General features: G+C 44.1%; 2 protein-coding genes across 5 annotated transcripts; one reads left to right on the top strand and one right to left on the bottom strand.

Moving 5' to 3' along the window:
- The first annotated feature begins 1,757 nt into the window (after positions 1 to 1,757).
- LOC109733577 (uncharacterized) lies at positions 1,758 to 13,362 on the top strand. 2 transcript variants are annotated; one of them, XM_040397232.3, is made up of 9 exons: positions 1,758 to 2,118; positions 3,923 to 4,032; positions 4,428 to 4,496; positions 12,262 to 12,377; positions 12,474 to 12,528; positions 12,612 to 12,732; positions 12,800 to 12,862; positions 12,938 to 13,032; positions 13,108 to 13,362. In XM_040397232.3, the coding sequence occupies exons 1-9, from the start codon at positions 1,983 to 1,985 to the stop codon at positions 13,204 to 13,206; spliced, it is 864 nt and encodes a 287-aa protein (XP_040253166.1). In that variant the 5' UTR covers positions 1,758 to 1,982; the 3' UTR covers positions 13,207 to 13,362. The 2 variants fall into 2 exon arrangements, with proteins under 2 accessions (XP_040253166.1, XP_020148385.1); XM_020292796.4 differs by having other exon boundaries at positions 1,764 to 2,118; positions 12,815 to 12,862.
- Positions 13,363 to 14,078: 716 nt separating this feature from the next.
- LOC120969914 (uncharacterized) lies at positions 14,079 to 18,488 on the bottom strand. 3 transcript variants are annotated; one of them, XM_073503436.1, is made up of 11 exons: positions 18,063 to 18,488; positions 17,694 to 17,890; positions 15,533 to 15,640; positions 15,404 to 15,446; positions 15,224 to 15,319; positions 15,028 to 15,138; positions 14,767 to 14,878; positions 14,622 to 14,654; positions 14,481 to 14,531; positions 14,334 to 14,411; positions 14,079 to 14,251 (listed from the first exon to the last, which is right to left on the bottom strand). In XM_073503436.1, exons 1-2 carry the CDS (start codon positions 18,375 to 18,377, stop codon positions 17,864 to 17,866), a joined length of 342 nt encoding a protein of 113 aa, XP_073359537.1. In that variant the 5' UTR covers positions 18,378 to 18,488; the 3' UTR covers positions 14,079 to 14,251; positions 14,334 to 14,411; positions 14,481 to 14,531; positions 14,622 to 14,654; positions 14,767 to 14,878; positions 15,028 to 15,138; positions 15,224 to 15,319; positions 15,404 to 15,446; positions 15,533 to 15,640; positions 17,694 to 17,863. The 3 variants fall into 3 exon arrangements, with proteins under 3 accessions (XP_073359537.1, XP_073359539.1, XP_073359538.1); XM_073503438.1 differs by lacking the exons at positions 17,694 to 17,890; positions 18,063 to 18,488 and having other exon boundaries at positions 14,120 to 14,251; XM_073503437.1 differs by lacking the exons at positions 17,694 to 17,890; positions 18,063 to 18,488 and having other exon boundaries at positions 14,120 to 14,251; positions 15,404 to 15,572.
- Positions 18,489 to 22,917: the final 4,429 nt, after the last annotated feature.

Here is a 22,917-nt window from a genome sequence, read left to right as displayed (position 1 = left end):
GGCCGGCCGTCCAGCGAGATCGATTAGCCAGCTCTCCTGTACTTGCATACCTCGATGGAATGTCACGGAAGAATGAGAAGATCACGGGAAAATGACAACACATATATCCTTGACCTGTGCTCCCTCCGTTTCTTTTTAGTCTGCATATAAGATATGGTTAAAATCAAATTTTGTTAATTTTGACTAAGTTTATAGAAAAAATTATCAAAGATTCACAATATGAAATCAATATTGTTAGATGCATCATCAAATTGATTTTCATACCGTATAGCTTTAGTATTGTAAATGTTGATATTTTTTTAGAAAGATGGCCCAAATCTTATATGTAGACTAAAAAGAAACAGAGAGAGTACTTTGCATCCCTCGATAGAATGTTAGCTTTTGACATTGTCCTCCATATTAATTGTATAGCCAACTCCTTTTCCTTTAGTTTGAACTTGGTTATTTTTTGAAACGGAGGTAACAAATTTGCCTCGTCGATTAATTAAGAAGAAGAGAATTGCCCAGTTAGTTAACAGAAAACCAGTTGAAAACGGATACATATAAACCTCATGCGGACTACTCGCTAAGAAAGAAAGTCCATGACAGCTGAACCCCTTCTACGGGACTGCACGCATCTCTGAAGAACTTGGTTATTATGATGTTTACTGTGCTTTGTTCATACTTTTTTTTGACAATGTGACATAAAATTGTTGCTTATGTATTTTATTGTGGCTAAAAAATAACATGTTTGTAAAATTAGATTGATTGTCAGATGATATTAGATAATCATGTATTTTTCATGTACTATTGCTGCGCTAAAAATTATTTGGCTCCCGTAGCAATGCACAAGCAATGACCTTGTTCAATAAACACGAGCATGAAGTAGGATTTTATCTCTATCATGAGGGCTTGAACCTGGATAAACCCTCTCCTGCTTCCCCTCCGATCTACTCGCTTAGCCGTAATACCCCATTGAGGGATCTGTCAAAAATACTCTGGCAGTGGTTATGCATAAGAAAACAATGCATCCATTCGAGAGTAAACTTGGTTAAGCTTAACATGATAGTTCTAAATTTCTAACAGGGCCGTCAAGCAGCTAATGGAAAAAATAACACCAATTCTATTCAAACAAATGAGCCCTCTTGATCTAGATGATTATAAACACAAATGTGTAGACGGTTGGAGATGCAAGGCTTGGGACTACAATATATTTGTTATGCCCAGTTTCTTTCGTCACTTCATCCCTAGATGCCTAAATTCTGGCTTCGCCCCTCGTAGGCTCAAAATTTCTTAACACGTGCATGCAGAGAAAAACACCTATTTACACCTCAACTCAAGTATTGACACCGAAGGTGTATTTTATAAATGAACTAAGGGTCACTCAGATGGTTAGGTTTCTTATGTTGTTGTATTTTTATGAATTTATTTCAGGCCTTCCGCTAATGTGTGTTCAGTAGGAGAAGATGTTCCTGTTGACCATGAAGGCGTTTGTGATGATTTCGTCAATCTCAAGATGATGTCTCCTCTTAGTATTTTGAAGGTGTTCTAGCGTGAGTTTATGTGTGTATGTATGAGCATATGTGTTTGTACTGTGTTAAATAAAATGAAGGTGTAATTTACAAGTTGTGGCAAAGTGGCTATAGGATAAGTTGAGCATCGCCTGTGTATTTGCATCTATTTAAATCGTGGCGCTGCAGTCTGCGTCCGTTTAGATGGCGACAAGGCACAAGGCGACGTGCTCCTCCGCGGAACGGCCAGCTACACGACGCCCGCCGCTCCCTGTGCCGCCCGCCTGCGTCCGACGCCCCGCTCTCTCATTATTTCTCTTTCCCAAGTTCCCTCTGTGCATACATCGCCCGTCTCCCCTCCCTTCTCAGCGACAACGCCGCCGCCGCCGCCGCCGCGTCTGCTGCAAGAAAGAACCAGCAGCAGCAAGTCGGCGACACGTTGCAGTCGTGCTTGGCTTGCGAGATCAATAGTCTGCTGGTCAGGAGAGGAGAATGGAGGCGGCCACAACGCCGGCGGCAGCGGAGACGCAGCACCGCCACGGCGGATGCTTGTCTGTCAGGACGTTCATGCCGCCCGGGCCGGTGGCGCGATGCTCCGGTGGCTCCTCTCAGGCAGCTGGATCTCCCGGTAAGATTCATTTCCTTCCTTCACTCATTTGCTTATTTATTTAATTTTGCCTGTTTGCAATGTTTGGTGCCTGCGTCTGCGTGTAGTTTTAGCTGTTCTTTTTTGCATTATATAGGAACCTCTTCTGCCATTTCTTCTTGTTCCTGAAACAAGGACTATTCCTCGCTTTTTCGAATATTGCGCTGTGGTTGCTGCTACTGAATCGCTGATGCTAGTTTCTTTCCTCTGTTGTTAGATGTGTGTGTTCTTACCTTTCTCTCACTCTGCCGGTGGTGTAATCCTGCATCACAGTTTCTATGGTACCTTGTCCCGTCTACCATTTTCAACGTCTTGATAAGCATTGATGTGTGTTTATATTTTTGTCATGTCACTGTGATGTGCATGCCAATCGATGTCGCCTCAATCTTTTATGTTCAGTACGCGCAGCAAAAGTCAGCATTGCAGGTCCCTAGAGAAATCGTACTGAAAGAACTGCTACTCGCTTGCGCATTTGGGAGAATGTCGTCGCTCAATCATGGTTCTTAACTTCTTATCCTCCCCACTCACGGTGTACTCAGCTTCCCTTTTTTTTTGCGGGAAGGTGTACTGAGCTTCCAATCTTATGTCTCTGTCATTGCATCGTCCACACCAATGAAGAAATTATTGCAGTGTTTTTTTTTTCACATTCATTGTTCTCGCGATCTCCGTCTTGGCGTTAGCAGTTTGTTGACCAAATGTTTTTAGGCGAAAGATCTGATTTCTTCAATGAAATCTTGCAATGCTAGATTAATTAATTACCTACTTCTATAAAAGTTATTACCTGTTATAGTCTCGTGACAACACCTAGCGTATTAGTTTTTGTAGGAACTTTAAAGCCGTCAGACTTACTTTGTATGCTCCTCTCCACTCTTTTCATGCTAATTCGGTACATATGCCCCCTTGTTGCGGCTCTTTGGTTCTAAGATTACATATGACTTGACCACATCAATCAATTGTGATTGCACATCCACAAAAAATGTTTGTCCATTACTTGAACAGTATGGTATGCTAACAGTTGCTTGCGCTTTTGGGATGCTTAGTTTCAGTCAGGTTCACACATAAAGTAATCGTGGTGCGCGGCTGATTTGGTAGGAAATCTCAACCTTGATTGCCCATTCCACAGTTTCTCGATCAATCAGAGAGCGTTTGGTGAGAAATTATAGGGGGTCTTGGTGTTGGGGTGTATCTCAGATTATGAACATGTAGCACAATGTGAGGGGCAGTATAAGTTAGGTAGACTACAAAAATATTTTCCTTGTCTGATCTTATCATAATGGATACATTAGCTTATAAGAAACACAAGCTAGTATTTAAGATTCCCTGCAAAAAATATACTCCCTCTGTAAAGTACTATCTCTGTTCACTTATATAAGACGTTTTAGACATTCAGACACTGTTCAAAATAGTACAAAGCAAGCTGTCTGAAACGTCTTATAAAAACAAACGGAGGGAGTAATAAAAGGTCTTATATTACTTTACAGAGGTAGCAGTATTTAAGATAGAATAGACCACAAAGGTTCGTCAGCGTGTCTTTTGCCTTGATAGCTAACTTTGTTTTTGTGTTGCTCCAGCATGCACATGACAATTACGAAGTATGTATTTATTAGTCATTTTGCATTGGTTATTATGAAAATTATTTCTAAGTACTCCCTCCGTCCCAAAATAAGTGTCATGGTTTTAGTTACCACGACACTTATTTTGGGACGGAGGGAGTATTATAAAAATTCTTTATTTCGATAGTTTGATGTTGAGTGTTTATTAATGGAATGTGCCTGTTCTTGTGCAGATGAGGCGTCATGTGGATCACCAAGATGGATAGGGAAAAGTCTCTCTTGTGTATGCATCAAAAGGAAAGGGGCATATGAGCGAATATGCGTGAACCTTACACCGGTGCAGGTTTGTTATATCAGAACGTTGCAAAGATTTGTTAACAGTTTTTTGCTTTTGGGGTAAAGAAATCCACTGATCGTTGAATTTACCAGTATTTAAGATAGCAAATACCACAACATGTTCATCAACGTGTCTTTAGCCTTGATAGCTAACCTTGATTTTGTGTCTTTAGCCTCTCCCCATGTGCAACGAGTTTTAGGTAGCCTAGTCTGTGACCTTCCATGCACAATCAAACTCTGCGGGATAGACATGACAATTTAAGTGGACAAGTCATAGTTCTCTTCATAAGATTTTTATCTTCGAATGTGTTAACTTGAATGGCCCAATTCAGAGAACTATAGAGAACTATTTAGCTGTATAAGACACAAACTAGCTAACTGTTTTTGGCCGGCCATTTACAGGAACAAAGGCTTCAGAGGTTGAGGCACCGCATGAAGGTTTATTTTGATCACTCAAGGCGAGATCATCAGGTAACTATATCTACTACTAAATGTAGAAGTCTTGACTATTTTAATCCACACTTCTAATTTTTAAGACCATCCTAACTGATATATTTATAATACTAGCTAACTGCACATGTGTTGCAACGAGGACATACATATTCTAGTGGTTCAGCATCAATCTTGTCTGACATATACCTTACACCCACCATATTCTAGATTTCTGTAAGATTTAATTTGATTTAAGTATGGGTAAGGGAAGGCAAGGAAAGTTTTGATTGAGTTAAGATTTTGGTAAAGATTTGATTTGATTTGGGTATGGGTAGGGGAAGACAAGAAAAGTTGTGGTTTAGTTGAGGTATCGATTTTGGTAAGATTTGATTTGATTTGATCGAGTTAATGTAGGGCGTGGTTTTGGGAAAGTACGACATTATTCCAAGTTACTCCATTTACGTTTTTATTTTGTGCGGCATTGGTTGAGATTACCGAAACAATCAACAGGAAAACGAAAAGGAGGGGGAGTGTGGAGGAAAAAACAGAGGGTGGAGGTGAGGCGAACCTACCAACTCCCCTTTAATAGTACAGATATAGGGTCGGTCTATTCTACTACCACCTCTTAATATTTGTAGCAACCAACTTAAGAGCATCTCTAGCAGATCCCCAAAAGTTATATTTGGTGGAAAATTTCTGATTTCAGGGATTAAGCCCTATCTAACAGGTCCCTCAAAATATAACTTTCCATCCCTTAAAATGCAACCATCCATGCAGTTTCTCAGGATATTTAGGCGGCCACCGGACCTTCCCCTCGGCGCCGACTCGCCTCTCACCGTCGTCGACCCTCAGACGACGGAGCCGTTCCGTGCCACCATCTCGCAGCCCCGCTGCCCTCCCCCGCAGCTTCTCCAAACTCGTTGGTGCTGGAATCGGTATTTTCGCCTCCGCCGCCGCCGTGTAACTCTGCCCGGTCGCCACGAGGTTTGTTTTCGACGGGAATCAGATTGTTTGACCTTGGAGATGGCGTAGAAAGGTCAAGCGCAAGCCCTACGCGGCCGACAGCACCGGAACCGCTAAGTAGAGTGTCGTCGCCGTCACTGCCCCTACATCCTGGACGAAGTTCGTTGCCTCCACGACTAGAAACCCCATCTGCGGCCTGCAAAGCAGTGTCGCTGGTGTTCTCCACCGCCATTTGGACCTAGGTTGAGCTACGTCGTCGGGCACTGCCTCTCCGACCCCGTCCACCCACAAGGTGTTTGTCAATTTGCCTTTACGGGTTTTTCATTTTTTCCTATTTTTCATCGAAGAAAGGTCTCAAATGGATCATTAAGTTCTCCAATGTGTAGATCAAGATGTTGTGGGAGATGATCTTCGAAGATTCATCATCGCACGAGGAAGAAGATGATGAATATGAGTTGGCGACTTCCGTGGTTGCTATGGAGGAAGATTTTAGGAGACCGAGGTGTGGTTCCAGTTTGGTCGAAGGTTGTTTCTTCGAGATATCATCATGGGTCAGGATGGTCTTATGAGGGATTACTTTATGTAATACAATATATCTCCCTTAATGTTTTTGGCGTCGATTCCGGATACACCCGGATCTCTTCAACACCATTATAAAAGCTATGGAGAAACATGATCATTGGTTTCAACTGAGAAGGAGTGCAGCGGGAACATCAAGTGCAAGTTCATAGTTGAAGGTTATAACAGACATGCGAGTCCCTCCTTGTGGATGTTCGACCGGTGCCATCAATGACTATGTTCGCATTGGGGAAGTTCTCATCCTCGAGTGTGTGAGACGATTCTACGCAGTTGTGATCGAGATCTATGGACCGGAGTATTTGAGGGCTTCCACTAATGAAGATACCGAGAGGCTCATGGCAGAAAATGAAGAGAGAGCTTGGTAAGGGATGCTTGGATCCATTGACTGTATGAATTGCACATGGAAGAATTGTCCTGTGGCATGGCAAGATCAGTACAAAAGGCATTGCCATGATCCAACCATCATTCTTAAGGCAGTTGCATCCCATGATCAGTGGATTTGGCACACATACTTTGGGATGCCTGACTCTCACAATGATCTCAATGTCCTCTAGCAATCTCCTCTTTTTCCAAGGCTTGTTGCTAGTGACAATTCACCTTGCAACTACGTTGTCAATGGTCATGAGTACAACATGAGATACTACCTTGCCATTGGCATCTATCCTCCGTGGGTCACATTTGTGAAGACAGTCCACTGTCCTAAAGGACACAAAAATCTCATTTTGCGACGTGCCAAGAATCTACGAGAAAGGATCGTGAGAGCTTTTGGTGTGCTTCAAACACGCTTTGCAATTGTCTGTGGCCCTAGTGAATATTGGAAGCCTCGGATCCTATGGCAGATCATGACAACATGTGTTATCTTGCACAACACTATCATCAAGGATGAGAAAGAGGGCCCAGAGGATTTTCAATTCTCTGCAATGGTGTCCAAGTGGAGCTAGAACATAGTCGAAATAGGATCGAAGCATTCCTGCAAGCACACTGAAGGATCGAGTGTTGGGGAACGTAGTAATTCAAAAAAATTCCTACGATCACGCAAGATCTATTTAGGGGAAGCATAGCAACGAGAGGGGAGAGTGTGTCCACGTACCCTCGTAGACCAAAAGCGGAAGCGTTATGTAACGCGGTTGATGTAGTCGAACGTCTTCACGATCCAACCAATCCAAGTACCGAACGTACGGCACCTCCGTGTTCAGCACACCTTCAGCACGATGACGTCCCTCGAGCTCTTGATCCAGTAGAGGGTCGAGGGAGAGTTCCGTCAGCACGACGGCGTGGCGACAATGGTGATGTGATCCGCGCAGGGCTTCGCCTAAGCACTACGAAAATATGACCGAGGTGGTAAACCATGGAGGGGGGCACCGCACACGGCTAAGAAACAACTGTTGTGTCTTTGGGGTGCCCCCCGCCCCCGTATATAAAGGAGGAGGGGAGGAGGCGGCCGGCCTAGGGGCGCGCCAAAGAGGGGAGTCCAACTAGGACTCCCAATCCTAGTTGGACTCCCTTTCCTATTCCAGAGGGGGGAAAAGAGGGAAGGGAGAGGAAGAGAAGGAAGGGGGGGGCTAGTCCAATTCGGACTCCCTATAGGGAGGGGGCGCGGCCACCCCTTGTGGGCTGCCTCCCCTCTCCCCTATGCCCCATGTAGGCCCAATATTCCCCCGGGGGGTTCCGGTAACCCCTCGGTACTCCGGTACAATACTCGAATCACTCGGAACCATTCCGATGTCTGAATACAACCTTCCAATATATGAATCTTTACCTCTCGACCATTTCGAGACTCCTCGTCATGTCCGTGATCTCATCCGGGACTCCGAACAAACTTCGGTCACCAAAACACATAACTCATAATACAAATCGTCATCAAACGTTAAGCGTGCGGACCCTACGGGTTCGAGAACTATGTTGACATGACCGAGACACATCTCCGGTCAATAACCAATAGCGGAACCTGGATGCTCATATTGGCTTCCACATATTATACGAAGATCTTTATCGGTCAAACCGCATAACAACATACGTTATTCCCTTTGTCATCGGTATGTTACTTGCCCGAGATTCGATCGTCGGTATCATCATACCTAGTTCAATCTCGTTACCGGCAAGTCTCTTTACTCGTTCCGTAATGCATCATCCCGCAACTAACTCATTAGTCACATTGCTTGCAAGGCTTATAGTGTGTGCATTACCGAGAGGGCTCAGAGATACCTCTCCGATACATGGAGTGACAAATCCTAATCTCGATCTATGCCAACTCAACAAACACCATCGGAGACACCTGTAGAGCATCTTTATAATCACCCAGTTATGTTGTGACGTTTGATAGCACACAAGGTGTTCCTCCGGTATTCGGGAGTTGCATAATCTCATAGTCAAAGGAACATGTATAAGTCATGAAGAAAGCAATAGCAATAAAACTAAACGATCATTTTGCTAAGCTAACGGATGGGTCTTGTCCATCACATCATTCTCTAATGATGTGATCCCGTTCATCAAATGACAACACATGTCTATGGTTAGGAAACTTAACCATCTTTGATTAACGAGCTAGTCAAGTAGAGGCATACTAGGGACATTCTGTTTGTCTATGTATTCACACATGTACTAAGTTTCCGGTTAATACAATTCTAGCATGAATAATAAACATTTATCATGATATAAGGAAATGTAAATAACAACTTTATTATTGCCTCTAGGGCATATTTCCTTCATCGAGAACCAAGAAGCTCACAACCAACTTCAAGAAGATCTTATGGAGCACCATTGGCGACTTCATAGCACTTGATTTTTGTGCTCTCGTCATGTTTATTTGGGTTCTTAGTTCATTTGGACGGAATATTGTGTTTGAATTTGAATGCTTAAGTTTGAAAACATTTAATTTTATATGTACTTGAATTGTCTGTACTTGAATAATCAAGTTTTCAATTAATATGTTGTGATAAGTTTGAAAATGGTTGGATGAATTGGCAAACGTTTTTTTAAGGGAATAAGTTTTAGCGGATCTGCTAGATGGAGGCAAGTTTGATCCCCTAAAAACATATAGCTTTCTGAGATAGGGGATATGTTTTGGCATTATAGGATAGGGGATCTGCTAGAGATGCTCTAAGAGCATCTCCAACGGACCCCCACTTCCCCCCTATATGTCCAGGCGAAAAGCCACGACATGGCCCAAGCAGAACAATGCCACCCAACTGGGCCCTCCATACCTGTCCGGGCTGTCCAGCACCCCCCTTATCGAGGGTTTGGAGCCACTGGACACACTCGGGCGCGTCTGCCACATCGGACCGGACCGGCCCACCCCGACCCCACCAAATCCTAGCCATTTGTCTCAGTTCACTCTGCTTTCAATCTCGCTCCTCTCCGCCCCTCTTCGCTCCTTTCCGGCCATATCCGACATGGCAAGCAGTGGACCTGAGTCCGGTCGGTCCGGATCCGTCGACTGGGAGCTTGCCGCCTGCTCGGACGAGGAGGACGTAGTCATCCAGCTCGCGGTCCGCCTGTCTCGGGAGGATAGCCGAGCTCCGTCGTCGGAGCCGCCCTGTCACGGATCCACCAGTTCAGCACCTTCTTCGCCACTATGGGTGGGATCCAGTGGTGGCGCCGCATCCGACGTAAGCTCGTGTCCCTTGTCTGCGCTGTTCTGCAGGCGCATGCCGAGTCGAGGTCCCAGCACGCCACCGAGAGAGGCTCTGTGGCTCGGTCAATGGCAGCAATGCCCATGGCCAGGATGCGCTGGATGCAGCAGCTGTGGCGGTGCGTCCGAGGTCGATGCATGGTGTGTCCACCGTGAGAGGGCGAAGGCGCGCCACGTCGCGGAGTTGCAGCATGCCGTCGAGACGAATGCTGAGGAGGATGCTCGTGCCCGGATCTTGGCGAAGCGGCAAGCCCGACCCACTCATGCGCTCGACGGCCTTCCCCCGAGAGAGGATGTGAAGATGGCTGATGTCGCATCTGACACATCCAGCTCGCCGAGCAGATCCACATCAACCCCTATTGCGTCCTCGACCGCTACTTTCGCGACAAATAGGACAAGGGCAAGGGTGGCCGTCGGTGATTAACTTCCCCTATCTATATAGTCTTAATTTAGTTATGAAGAACTAGTTAACATGCCATCATTTTGATAGTCTCATGGTATGTATGAACTCCCCTATGCAATGTCTGGACTATGTATGAGCTATGTGCTAGAAATGGAAGTATGTGTGTTCTACATTGCATGATTGTGTATGGATTTGGGGGTTTGGATATGAGAGGGAGGGTTGCGTACACGAACAAATGGGCAGGCCGGTGCTGTCCATGGACCTATAGGTGTCCAAATTAGCTATGTCCGGTTGGTGATGCTCTAATCGCATCAAACTTCAACTCTGCTTCTCCATCAATATCTTCTCTAATCGCCTGGCTCCCATCACCGCCGCAATGGCCCCCCAAAAGGCCCAAGGATAGCATCTCGACCCACGGGGAAGTGCCACTGCCTCAGAAGAAGACGTGTCATTGAATGATGGCAAGGGACAAGGAAAATAGTCTGCGGAACATAGGGAAAGGACCAAATCGTGTTATACGTCGACACTGTGTGTGACTCCTATCCTTGCACGACCCATCGCATCGACATGGAGCCTTTCATAACTAGTGCTATATAAGGAGTACTAGGGGTATCAAAGAAGAGGAGCTCTCCCTCGCCCTAGTTTTAGCCTACAACACATAGAAGGTTTCAGGCGCTTCACGTCGAAATCAAACCATCATCAGAACTTGCTGAGTCTTCATGACTCGTTGAGTCCCTCCCTCTACATTGTAATCCTCTATATTCTTTATATATACTAGCACAAATGCCCGTGCGTTGCAACAGGAGACATTGTTACCCGTTTCATACGCCCATTTACTGAATCCCAATATGTACAACGTGCAACCTCCTTTGATTATGCAACAAGTCGTTTAATTGCACACCACTTAATTAGCCCACATAGGACAGCATATTCCTTCCTTTTGCGGGACTCATTTTCTTCTTCTCACATCATCATCCTCATCCTCCACTTATTGATTCCCAAGCCAACCTATTGAGTTGATCGATAACAGGTAACTCCAAGGAATATATAACAGGTAATTCCCAAGCCGACTTATTGAGTTGGTGGTTTTTTTTCAGGCCCAACAGAGGCCCAATGCAGCATGCGTAATGTAACTGCAGCGGCCTACTCGGGGTGTAGGTTACAAAGAAAATGCTAATTTTTGTGCATTTATTTTCTCATTGCGGCCCAATCTAAAGGAAAAAAAGATGCGGAGCAGGCCCCTTGGCCCTTGTAGGGGACTGACACCCTGTCTGTGGCCCAATCGCAGAAAAAAAAAAGATGTGGAGCTGGCCCCTTGACTGTATGGATTGAAGGCCCAGCCCAAAAATTTATTTATGCATGGGTGGACAAAAAATTTAGTACCATCTCAGAAGATAGGCACGGGAGGAAATAACTTTATAGGGTGAACGGACCAAAAATTAAGAGAAACGTGCCTCCTTTTATTAGTACGTATAGATAAGGAAAGAGCAACGTAGGAAGTAGGGCTTCTACCTGCATTGGGGGCCTGAACCTGGCTATATCGTGTGTCTTTGTGTTCTGTGTCCAAGACCCCTGGCGTCCTGATGTTATGTTCCCTCGAATACAAATTCCAGTACTCCCTCTAGTACCACTATTAGGATCTGACATAAAATCCCTCGACACCTGCCCACCCAGGTGAAAGTCGTAGACTTGACACGGGTGATCCCATTTTCCTGGGTAAATTCCAGGTTTTTTGGCGATACTCTTTCAGCGGTATTGGTGTGCCAATCAACTACGAGGCATCTGTGGCTACTTAAAAAAAATTAATCTCAAGATCTATCGGCTCAGTCTCTCAGAGATGTTCATAGGGGTAGGGTGTGCGTGTGTGTGTTCATAGGGGTGATTGTGCGTATGTGTGTGATCATCTGCATTTGTACCATGTTTCCCCAAAAAAACCTAATTATATGCATGCATATTTGATTAATGGTCGGAAGGGAACGGTACACCAATTAGTAGTCTGAAACGCACCGAAATCTTACATTTTATACATATCACTAGGAAATTTCCCAATTATTTGAGTTCATGATACATAAATTTCCACTAGGAAACGGTGGCTGCAAGGCACTGTAAATTTGTGGCATTTACCATAAGATACTGCAAATTAGATAACTGGATAGCTATATTATCTCCCAAATTATTTTTGAAGTATTATCTCCCTGATTCTGATGGATATCAATTTATGATAATAGGAAGCCTTGAGAGCTCTTTGGTATGCAACATACCCTGATCAAGAACTTGAAGGTTTGGTCTCTGAACAGTGGAAGGACATGGGCTGGCAAGGAAGAGATCCATCAACTGACTTCAGGTAGACAGCGTTGGTCCAAACTAAAACTTGCCAGACTTACTTTAACAATATTCAGCTCTTCTATGAAATTAAGCAGCATTGCATCACTTGTTACAGAGGCGCAGGATTCATATCTCTAGAGAATCTTCTATTCTTTGCAAAAACATTCTCTGTAAGCAATATACCGCAATTGCCTTTTTCATTGCCTACTCTTATGATGAATATTGACCACCCTCCACTGATTTATCTGTGCAGGCGTCATTTCAGAGGCTACTACAGAAACAAAGCGGCAATCGAGCCACTTGGGAGTACCCGTTTGCAGTTGCTGGTGTAAATATCACATTCATGATCATGCAGATGCTGGATCTCCAGTCCAGTAAGCTCGCACCGAAACATGTGAAATTATCCAGTTTGTAAACTGTAATTTTACTAATTTATGGCAGTGAAATCAATTGCAGCTAAACCGAGAACGTTCGTCAAAGCTGTTTTTGTCCAAATGCTTTCAGGTAGGACCAGTGCAGTATACATATAGCTTTCAAATCATTTTCAACAAATTCTCATTGCTTCCTGTTTTGTCCCAGAGGATGAATGGGCATTTGATCTGCTCTACTGTGTTGCTTTCCTTGTGATGGACAAGCAGTGGGTAGAGAAGAACGCTTCTTACATGGACTTCAATGTACGTCTCACCCTTTCTACCCGCAAATCTTCAGATTGCATGTTTGATCGATCTTATGACTGATGTAATTACCAGGAGATACTGAAGTCAACTCGAGCGCAGCTGGAGAAGGAGCTTCTGCTGGAGGATGTGCTGAGGATTGAAGATATGCCATCATACAGACTGCTTTGCTAGCGGCCATATCAGTTGGAAACGATGACTGAGCTCATGATGCGTGTGCATAGACCCCTTTCTTTCCTTGTTCAGAGGATATAAAGAGACACGTTTTGTAAGTGACTAATGTCGTTTTAGGCAATGCATAATCCGTAAGCATCTTTTACTGCAAAGAAACACATACTATCACGAAAGTACCATTCTGAGCTCGAGCTCAAATGAAGATACAGTAAAAAAAAAGGGTAGCCCGGTGTATATAGCTCCCGCTTGCGCAGGGTATGGGGAAGGATCCGACCACTTTGAATCTATTGTATGCAGCCTTTCCCTTTATTTTTGCAAGAGGCTCTTTCAGGACTTGAATCCATGACCTCATGGTCACAAAGCAACAGCTTTACCGCTGCGCCAAGGCTTCCCTTCAGCTTGGATAAACAGTAAAATCAAAAAACAAATCTGTAATTTTTTTGTGGTAGACTTTGAAAAATGTTCTAAGTGCTTGCAAATTTTCATGATCACATTGGTGAAAGGCGTGGTAAAAAAACAAAATTAGTGCTTCAAAATGCTTTTGATAGTAGCATTTTCGGAGCATCGATTTTTTTGTCAAGCCTTCCATGAATGTGATCTCATGATGATTTTTTTGATTATTTTTTGATTTTAGTGTTCATCCAAGCTCATTTGAGCTCGAGCTCAGATACTCCGTGTCATACTATCATCTCTTACTGCATACCCTTCGACACCATAGTGTCGAAAACTTAAACAAGGTAAACGTCATACTATCATCTCTTTACTGCAAAGCCTTCGACACCATAGTGTTGAAAACTGAAATAAGGTAAACGATGAGGCGTTCCATAACTATTGTAGACCTAATAAAGTAATCATAGAAAAGTTTGCAAACATTTTTTAACCATGATAGCATATTAATTTACCACGGCAACAACAGCACCGGTCTAACATCAATATATGCAATACAACGGATACATCATTATTTTGCAAGTGAGCAACTGACAAGATTTCACAAGGAACAGTTGTCTACGTCTGTAAGTGTCTTGGGTTCCGAGACATGTCAATTCTGCAAAATGATATGCAAATCTTTTATACCAACAGACAATTACTGGAAATTTAGATGGTGTATAAAACACACATATGCATACTTGTGGACCCAAGCCAATGTGTTTAGCAATCTCCATCTTCCTCATAATATATTGGTGCCACATCTTGGGTTTATGAAGCTGAAAATAAATTGAAAATGAGTTGCAATCTTCAAGAATAAGTAAGAATTGTCCAACGCATCTGCATACCTTATTCCAAACCGCCGATGTAATCAACCGCCATGCTCCATCCTCTGTAGCCTAAAAAAACAACAGTGTTTGTGTCATTGATGTGATTAAGAAATGTTGCCTTACCACTGCAAATACATGGCCACTATACACCAAACTTACATCATCAGGGATGTCTTCCACGCAGGTATCAAACTGAACAAGAAATAAAGCAGATGCAAGGTATTAGCAGAGAAATGCACGGTCAATAATCAGAAATCAGAGGATCAAGGCATAAATTGCAGAACAGCTGGATACAACAACTTACATTTGACTCCAAATCAGAAAGACTACTATGATCCAGTGCAAATTGCATTCTCTTTCTATATCGAGGGAATATATTCCTTCGGGACGTCAACCAAACCAGCTCTAAAATCAACCTGAGCCATGTTCAAGAAAAGAAACATACATCACCAAGCATATACAGCAGGCACAAACACAAACAGACACTATTGTTGTTTATTCCTAAATAAGACCAAGGTTTGGTTCCATGAGTACATCACAAATGGCATATGTTTACAATGCTAACCTTCTTATCAGTGGCACCCATTTTCTTAGTAGCAAACTTCCAAATCTCAAAAAAGAGACGATCAATGTCTTCACGTTGCCAATAATCAAACATCAGATTCCACACATTCTCCTGAACCAAAGGAATGTTACGCTCTCAAATACAGCAAAGAGCGGGGTGATCACCGCAATTAAAAAATATTGATGAGAAACTGTACCTCATAGGCCATTAAAGTTAACTTATAGCTCATGCGCGGAAAGCCTGCTGCAATCTTCGCTGCTTGGCAGAATCCTCTATCATCCATCTCCTTCCACTAAAGAGCAAAGAAGTTATCATGGTATTATACCTACTATGTTTGTACCTTTACTCCGCTGTTTCCTTCAGGGAATATACTTACCTTGGAAGATGCTCGTTCATATTCCATATAACGTTTTAAGCCACTGTCCCAAAGGATAAAGGTTATCAGCATCCCCAAAAAAACATGAGATTAGCATATTGTAACATACCTTCACCTGCTGATACAGACCTTGATTTTCTTTGATATTTCTTCAAAGAGCTTTACATACTCTTCATCAATTTCATAGCTAGTAAAAAATGAGCGGTATGTTTCCCAATCGCAGAACCTTCTACCATCCTGCAACCCAAAGGAAAAAAGAAATAGATGAAATACACAATTACACTGGAAATTCAGAGAATGCTTTTGTTGCTGTTTAAGGTACGGTGAAATGTCCATCTGTCACATAGGTGGTAAAATAAGTTACCAGAATCGCAATGGTTCTGAAAAATTAAGGAATAAGACATAAACTTGGACATCAGGGAAGATGGCGAGTGTTTAAAGTATTACTACTCCATCTAGCCAAAATGTCTTGGTTTATACTTTCACATTCATAGTCTCCAGGATGCAAATTCGTCATTAGTTTCTACACAAATGCATTTCAGAAATACCAAAGTTTAATGTAATGAAAGCACAGTGTAACAAATACCATCGTGACACTTTTATATGTAAAAGTGTCACGATGGTATTGCAAATTATATTTTACAAAATATAACCACCATCCAAGAATTTGCAACTTGGACAAAAAAAACATTAGATTGAATAGGACTTGAATGCCTCAAGAATCTAGAATTTTGAACCAGATATTTCTTGGAGTCAAATCCACCGATTTTTATTATTGAAGTGTTAGCTTGACATCTTGTCAGGGCTGACACAATGGAACGGCATGAATATACTAAAATTGCACCATCAGTAAAATTTTGAGTTTCTACCATAAAAAAGATTACTGTCTCAAGTTAGTTGAACATGAAGGTTTGGCTCAATCGCACTCAGTTAAATATTTCAATAACACCTTCAAAGAAGGCAAGTTCAGCTGCATGAAAACCGTTATGGTTCTCAGTCGCAACACTATGTCATACGTTTATCTATAGTTTCAGTCGTAACTCGTAACACAAGGGAAACGCTAGAACCATTGTTAAATCACAATGCGACAGCTGGGACGCCCATGCATATTCCATCCAAATAGTCAAAGGACAATCTTTTGTTTCTCATTAGATTGTGCATGCTTTTTCTCAAATGAATCTGTGTCATACGGTTTGATTCTGATTTCATGTTATGGAAGTCATTATAGTTCATGAAATGGCATGCGGGGTGATCGCGCCTAGTAGCCACATACCAGCTGCGCTCAATATACGGGATTACTGTTGGATGAGATCTTTCGCTTTGACCAATTTGGACCTAGTGAAAAGGACTCCAAGCCTTCAAGCAAACAAGCAAAATAAAGCAAGACGAGGAGGTGGAGCTATCGTAGAAGCAGTAGCTTAGATTATAAAAATTGATGAAATCAGACGTCTATTTGTAAAAGTTATGCCTATGATCTAAGTAATTTGGTCCAAAATATCTTAACTCAACTCCTCAACGAATGTTGACTATAAGAGAAATATCCTAGTTACCAAAAATTAATCCGCTTTAAACAAGCTGATCACAATGGTCATTACATCATGATTTACAATGGCAACCAACAACTTAACGATATACAACATGCTGAGTACAACTTTCATTAGTCATGACATCATGATTTACAATGCCAACCAACAACTTAACCGTGTGCATATTCAGTATGCTGAGTGCAATGATCATTATATCACAATATACAATGGCAACTTAACCATATTCGAGTACTATGATCATTAAATCATGATCTTCAATCGCACACAAATATGTGACTAAACCACCACAGACATGCACAGTTAATCAGCTACTTAGCTTAGTAACTATCAATCTGAAAAAAAAAATCATGAACAGCTAGGAAATGATATTGCCAAGAACCAAAGATTTTTATGGTAACTCATGTAAAACTTATTCGCAAAAAAAAAAACTCATGTAAAACTTAAGCCTTTCATCTCTGAAGCTACAATCAACAGGAAACACAATAGTACCCACATGTAATTACCTGTGGCAGAAGATTCTACAGTGTATTTCTTAAACTAGCTGAACTTTTCAAAGTAAAAAAGAAGGTATTTCTAGTACCATGGAGCTTTAAGAAAGATAAGACATAAATTACATGTTGACCATAACCCTCGTAAACCGTAAATAAAGAACATGGACATGCCATTGCAACCTGTGTTCTGTTTTTCTATGCATTAACACTAAACTAGCCACACATTATGAGTCTATAATCAGACACACTTACATCTCCATTGGTAAGGAGTAAGGACAAGGCTCTGGTAGTCATCCAAGTCAGCGAGCAAACAGTAGCCACGGTCAAAGTACCAATCCACAGAGTCAGCTTTCTTGTAGTAATCAAACAGGTCCTCCAGATTGTCTGAGGAGTACTCCTTTCTCAAAGGCACATCGTTCTGATCATCTATGCAAACAACCTTGTGCCAACTACACACAACATAAACATAAGCAGTACGAGATTAAATTCCGCGCAAACAAGAGGATTGCAAATTAGAAATTAACACAAAACATGAATAGTTATAAAAGAACACAGTGTCGACTAGTAATAGTAACATTCACAACAAAATATCGCCACGGGTAGGTATGGATGAGAAGGAACCTTGGAAGCTTTGATGCGGTAGAGAGTGAGGCGCTCGTAGAGCTCGCGTTGATGTTCCTCGTCCAGCCTGCGCCCTGTGATGATCATAGGAGCACGCCTGGTGGCTAAAACCTTAAGGCATCCGCCGAACTCCTCCTCGCTGATGACATCATTTTCCAGGTCCGCCAGCTCATCTGGTGAATCCGCGATCTCATTGGGACGTTCTGCGTTGTCCTGGCCAATCGCCTCTCCATAAGCATCAGAGGATGACGTAAGAGATGGGGCTTCGTACTTGCGCCTCTTCTGTCCCGTCCATGCCGGGTTCTCATCCAGCATCTCCGCCGGCGATTGAGCTCCGGCCCCACGTCGAACCCTAATTTATGTCCTGGACGCTCCATCGTGCGCGTGCACTATCTGACGAAACGGAGCGGCCGTTGCTCGACCGCTCGATGCGCGCGGATCGTGCGTCCGTGAGCGCCAGGTGCCACCTGGTCGGCCGAGACATAGCGGGGCGCGCTCGTTTTGGGTGTTCCGTCGCGGGGCGAGATGACCGTGCAGCGCATAGCGGTGGTGCGGGTTTGGAGACGGTTTTCGTGGCACGTCGCCTCCGCATCACCCAGCTACGGCGAGGATTCCAGTCTGGTGTTCCCGGCTGTTCGTTCAGTTTTTCCAATATAGACGACGTGGTGTTTTCGGCGTCATTTCAGTTGCAATTTGAGGGAATATAGTTTAGGCGGCAGCACAAACCTCTAATTCATCCGTGGCAAGTTGGACGTAGGGCTTCTTGTTAGCTGTAAAGTTGCACAGGGACGGAAACCAAGTTGGCATGGCGGTACAAAGGTCGTTCAGGCAGTGTTTTGTTTTTTTCATTTTATTTGCACACACACGCACGTTCAGTTGGCCTGTATCGCGGGCTAGTTGCACGCTCTCTATTGTGTAGATTTTTTTTTAATATTGTGTAGTTGGCCGGACATTTTCACACAATCATACAGGCCACATTTTTTCACTCGATCACTGAAAATGGTTCTAACTTGTCTGCTAGGCACTATATTGGGCTCATGGGTTAATACTTTCGAAGTTTTGTCCATGAAATAAGATGGATTGGATATTGGCAACGGGCCGAGGGTTTGTTGATATGGAGAGGTAGGGTTAGCATTATGAAATGCCCAATGAAATGGGGGATTTATATCTCTCCATCAGTTTGGTTTCATGCCTGGGAGGTCGACCATGGAAACCATTTTTTTGATATGTCAACTTATGGAGAGATATAGGGAGCAAAAGAAGGACTTGCATATGATGTTTACTGACTTGGAGAAGGCCTATGATAAGATACCGCGGAATGTCATGTGGTGGGCCTTGAAGAAACACAAAGTCCCAGCAAACTACATTACTCTCATCAAGGACATGTACGATAATGTTGTGACAAGTGTTCGAACAAGTGATGTCGACACCGATGACTTCCCGATTAAGATAGGACTACATCAGGGGTCAGCTTTGAGCCCTTATCTTTTTGCATTGGTGATGGATGAGGTCACAAGGGATATACAAGGAGATATCCCATGGTGTATGCTCTTTGCGGATGATGTGGTGCTAGTTGACGATAGTCGGACGGGGGTAAATAGGAAGTTAGAGTTATGGAGACAAACCTTGGAATCGAAAGGGTTTAGGCTTAGTAGAACTAAAACCGAGTACATGATGTGCGGTTTCAGTACTACTAGGTGTGAGGAGGAGGTTAGCCTTGATGGTCAGGTGGTACCTCGGAAGGACACCTTTCGGTATTTGGGGTCAATGCTGCAGGAGGATGGGGGTATTGATGAAGATGTGAACCATCGAATCAAAGCTGGATGGATGAAGTGGCGCCAAGCTTATGGCATTCTTTGTGACAAGAGAGTGCCACAAAAGCTAAAAGGCAAGTTCTACAGGACGGCGGTTCGACCCGCAATGTTATATGGCGCTGAGTGTTGGCCGACTAAAAGACGACATGTTCAACAGATAGGTGTGGCGAAGATGCGTATGTTGAGATGGATGTGTGACCACACGAGGAAGGATCGAGTCCGGAATGATGATATACGAGATAGAGTTGGGGTAGCACCAATTGAAGAGAAGCTTGTCCAACATCGTATGAGATGGTTTGAGCATATTCAGCGCAGCCCTTCAGAAGCTCCAGTGCATAGCGGACGGCTAAAGCGTGCGGAGAATGTCAAGAGAGGGCGGGGTAGACTGAATTTGACATGGGAGGAGTCCATTAAGAGAGACCTGAAGGATTGAGTATCACCAAAGAGCTAGTTATGGACAGGGGTGCGTGGAAGCTTGCTATCCATGTGTCAGAGCCATGAGTTGGTTGTGAGACCTTATGAGTTTCACCTCTAGCCTACCCCAACCTGTTTGGGACTAAAAGGCTTTGTTGTTGTTGTTGTTGTTGAGATACAGGCGGCAGTGGAGGAGATGTATTTTTTGCCTCTTTATGTTCCGTATACTTGTTTTTATTTTTGCAATTATTTCTTACCTTTTTATGTGTCCATTATATTTGTGTCGTTTCATGAAGGAATGTACCATGTTAGAGCAACTCTAGCAGACCCCGCAAAAAGCACCGGTCCGCAAAATAACCGTCAAAATGCGGGTTTGCGCGAAAAATCCCGCCCGAATAGACCCCGCAAACGCGACCGGCCCGTAAATTTTTTTGAGGGGCGCGGCAAAATCTCGGCCCCAACCCTTGAATACGCAGGTTTCCGACCTCGCTCCTACGGTGCCCCGTATCACAGTGAAACGGTTGGCGGGAGGGACATTTCAGCCTGCGCCCTTTCCACACCTCCTTCCGCCGCCGCCCGCCATTGGTTCCGCCCGTCCGTCGCCGGCGATTCCGGTCAAATCTACGGGCGGAATCGCGCCGCGGGGGCGTCCCCACCCTCCCCCACCGATACGCTGCACCGCTCCCTCCCCACGGATCCGGCGAGAAGAGCCGCCCCTCGTCGCTGTCGCCGTCGGGGATCGACCGCCCTCGAGCCGCCCCTCATCGCCGCCCGGGATCACCCGCCCCACAAGCCGCCGGTTAGTGTTTGCTTGTGCTTTGTGCTGAGCGCTATGCATAGTTGGTTGACGCGGCGTGCGATTCTTGTTCTTGTAGATGGAATTGAGCCCCGTGCGAGAAGTTTTTGCTCTCCGATTCGTCCGATTCGGACGACTCGGATGTTGGGACGCTGCTTGCAAACTTTCGGTAGCAGACATTGGTGATGGTTTTTGCCGTGAAGGAGCACGAAGACGAGAACCGAAAGAGGCGGCGAGGATCGACCGTCGGGCGTCTTTGCATTCCTCAGAATCGCCATCTCGGGAACGAGATGTTGATTCAAGTGTTATTTGTATTCGGGACCAGTTTTGTATTGCATTATTTAGTTTGCTTCGGTGATTTGAATAATTATTTGTAATGTGGATGATTGTTGTATTGTGTCGGTATCGATATTTTTTCTAAATAATTATTTTGTAGTGTGGATGATTGTTGTTTTTTGTGTGCTGTGCTATTGATATTTGCGGACGGCGGCGTCGGCGCAAGAGTAGACCCTGCAAAGCCGACTCGTAAAAAAGTATATTTCATGAATATCCTTTTATATGAGTCTGTTTTGTAGGGTCTGTCTCTATGGCCGTCCACATTAGCCCGTAAAGTTATTTTTCCACGACGCGTTTTACGAGTGGACGGGATAAGAGTTCTGCTAAAGATGCTTTTATATTCGGCGGAACTGAAAAAGGGCTGCCGAACGGGAGCTACGAACTGTCGATAATGATGATGGGGAGAGGAAGATGAAGTAGGCACCAAGACAACAGTACGTGCTGCAAACTTCTTTTTTGTGCACACATATAGAACTGACTTTTCTGATATTTCTTCTCGCGCTGTGTACGTACGAACAGGGGGTAATCAACTCTGTATTATAAAGCGTCGGAAGTGGAAAATGCTTGGGCAGGTGGCAGACTCTGTCGGAGCCTCGGAGGTGGATCATCCTCCATAGCAGCTGCCGAGGTAACATTTTTGGTATTCTATAGGCATTTGGGGGCTGTTTGATTGGTGACCTGAGTACCATGCCTGAGAAAACTAGACGCCTGACACTAGCCGGAGATTCTCATGACTCCTGCCTGACCAAACAGCTTTGGAAAAACAATGTTTGGTTCATGCCTGAGCCTGAGAAATTTAAAAATAATACCACACATTAACTGCTGCATGTGTGAAGTACAGGAGTGAACCATTAAAGTGCGCTCATGTATTAACTCATTCACATTGACACCTCTACTTGGCCCCTGAGGCATTCCATCTTAGAATGGTGGCTTGGGTTGACTGATGCTTCCGTCCCTAACCGGAAGGCCAGGGCCTCGCTCACCATGCTCACTACATGGACGATCTGGAACGAGCGAAACGCTCGTGTATTCCGCAACATGGCAGCTCCGCCTACGGTTCTTCTCGACAACATCAAAAGGGAGGCATCATTTTGGGTCGCCGCCGGAGCTAAGAAGCTAGGGTCCATCATGCCGGGAGAGTGATTCTTCCGTGTATTGTTAAGGGGTGTTTGTAACACAAACTCTATTCTCTCTTAATTAATATACGTAGCAAATCTTTTGCCCGTTTAAAAACAAAGTGCGCTCATGTGCTGCCTGAGTCGCAGGCCTCCGATTTTGAGCGCCTGGGCTCCGGCTAATTGCATGCCTGGTGCTCTCAGGTCAGGCTAGATAGAAAATGCTCAAGGTGCCAATCAAACAAGGTCTGGCCAGTGTCCGGCTTGCATCTGGCCAGGGCATCTCAGGGTGGCAACCAAACAAGGTCTAGACCAGTTGTTTTGTACTCATGGATCTGGTTATTATGAGTTGTGATCTCCATCGGACACATTGTTGGCTC

The sequence above is a fragment of the Aegilops tauschii genome, chromosome 7 (genome assembly GCF_002575655.3).
Source record: "Aegilops tauschii subsp. strangulata cultivar AL8/78 chromosome 7, Aet v6.0, whole genome shotgun sequence".
NCBI lineage: Eukaryota > Viridiplantae > Streptophyta > Magnoliopsida > Poales > Poaceae > Aegilops > Aegilops tauschii.
This window is presented reverse-complemented; position numbering and strand designations above follow the sequence as displayed.

Coding starts and splice junctions, on each gene's coding strand:
- LOC109733577 (XM_040397232.3), top strand. CDS start 1,983: ATGGAGGCGGCCACAACGCCGGCGGCAGCGGAGACGCAGCACCGCCAC. Junction 12,733..12,799: donor GATGCTGGATCTCCAGTCCA/GTAAGCTCGCAC, acceptor AATTTATGGCAG/TGAAATCAATTGCAGCTAAA. Junction 12,863..12,937: donor TTTTGTCCAAATGCTTTCAG/GTAGGACCAGTG, acceptor GTTTTGTCCCAG/AGGATGAATGGGCATTTGAT.
- LOC120969914 (XM_073503436.1), bottom strand. CDS start 18,377: ATGCTGGATGAGAACCCGGCATGGACGGGACAGAAGAGGCGCAAGTAC. Junction 17,891..18,062: donor ACCGCATCAAAGCTTCCAAG/GTTCCTTCTCAT, acceptor TGTTGTGTGTAG/TTGGCACAAGGTTGTTTGCA.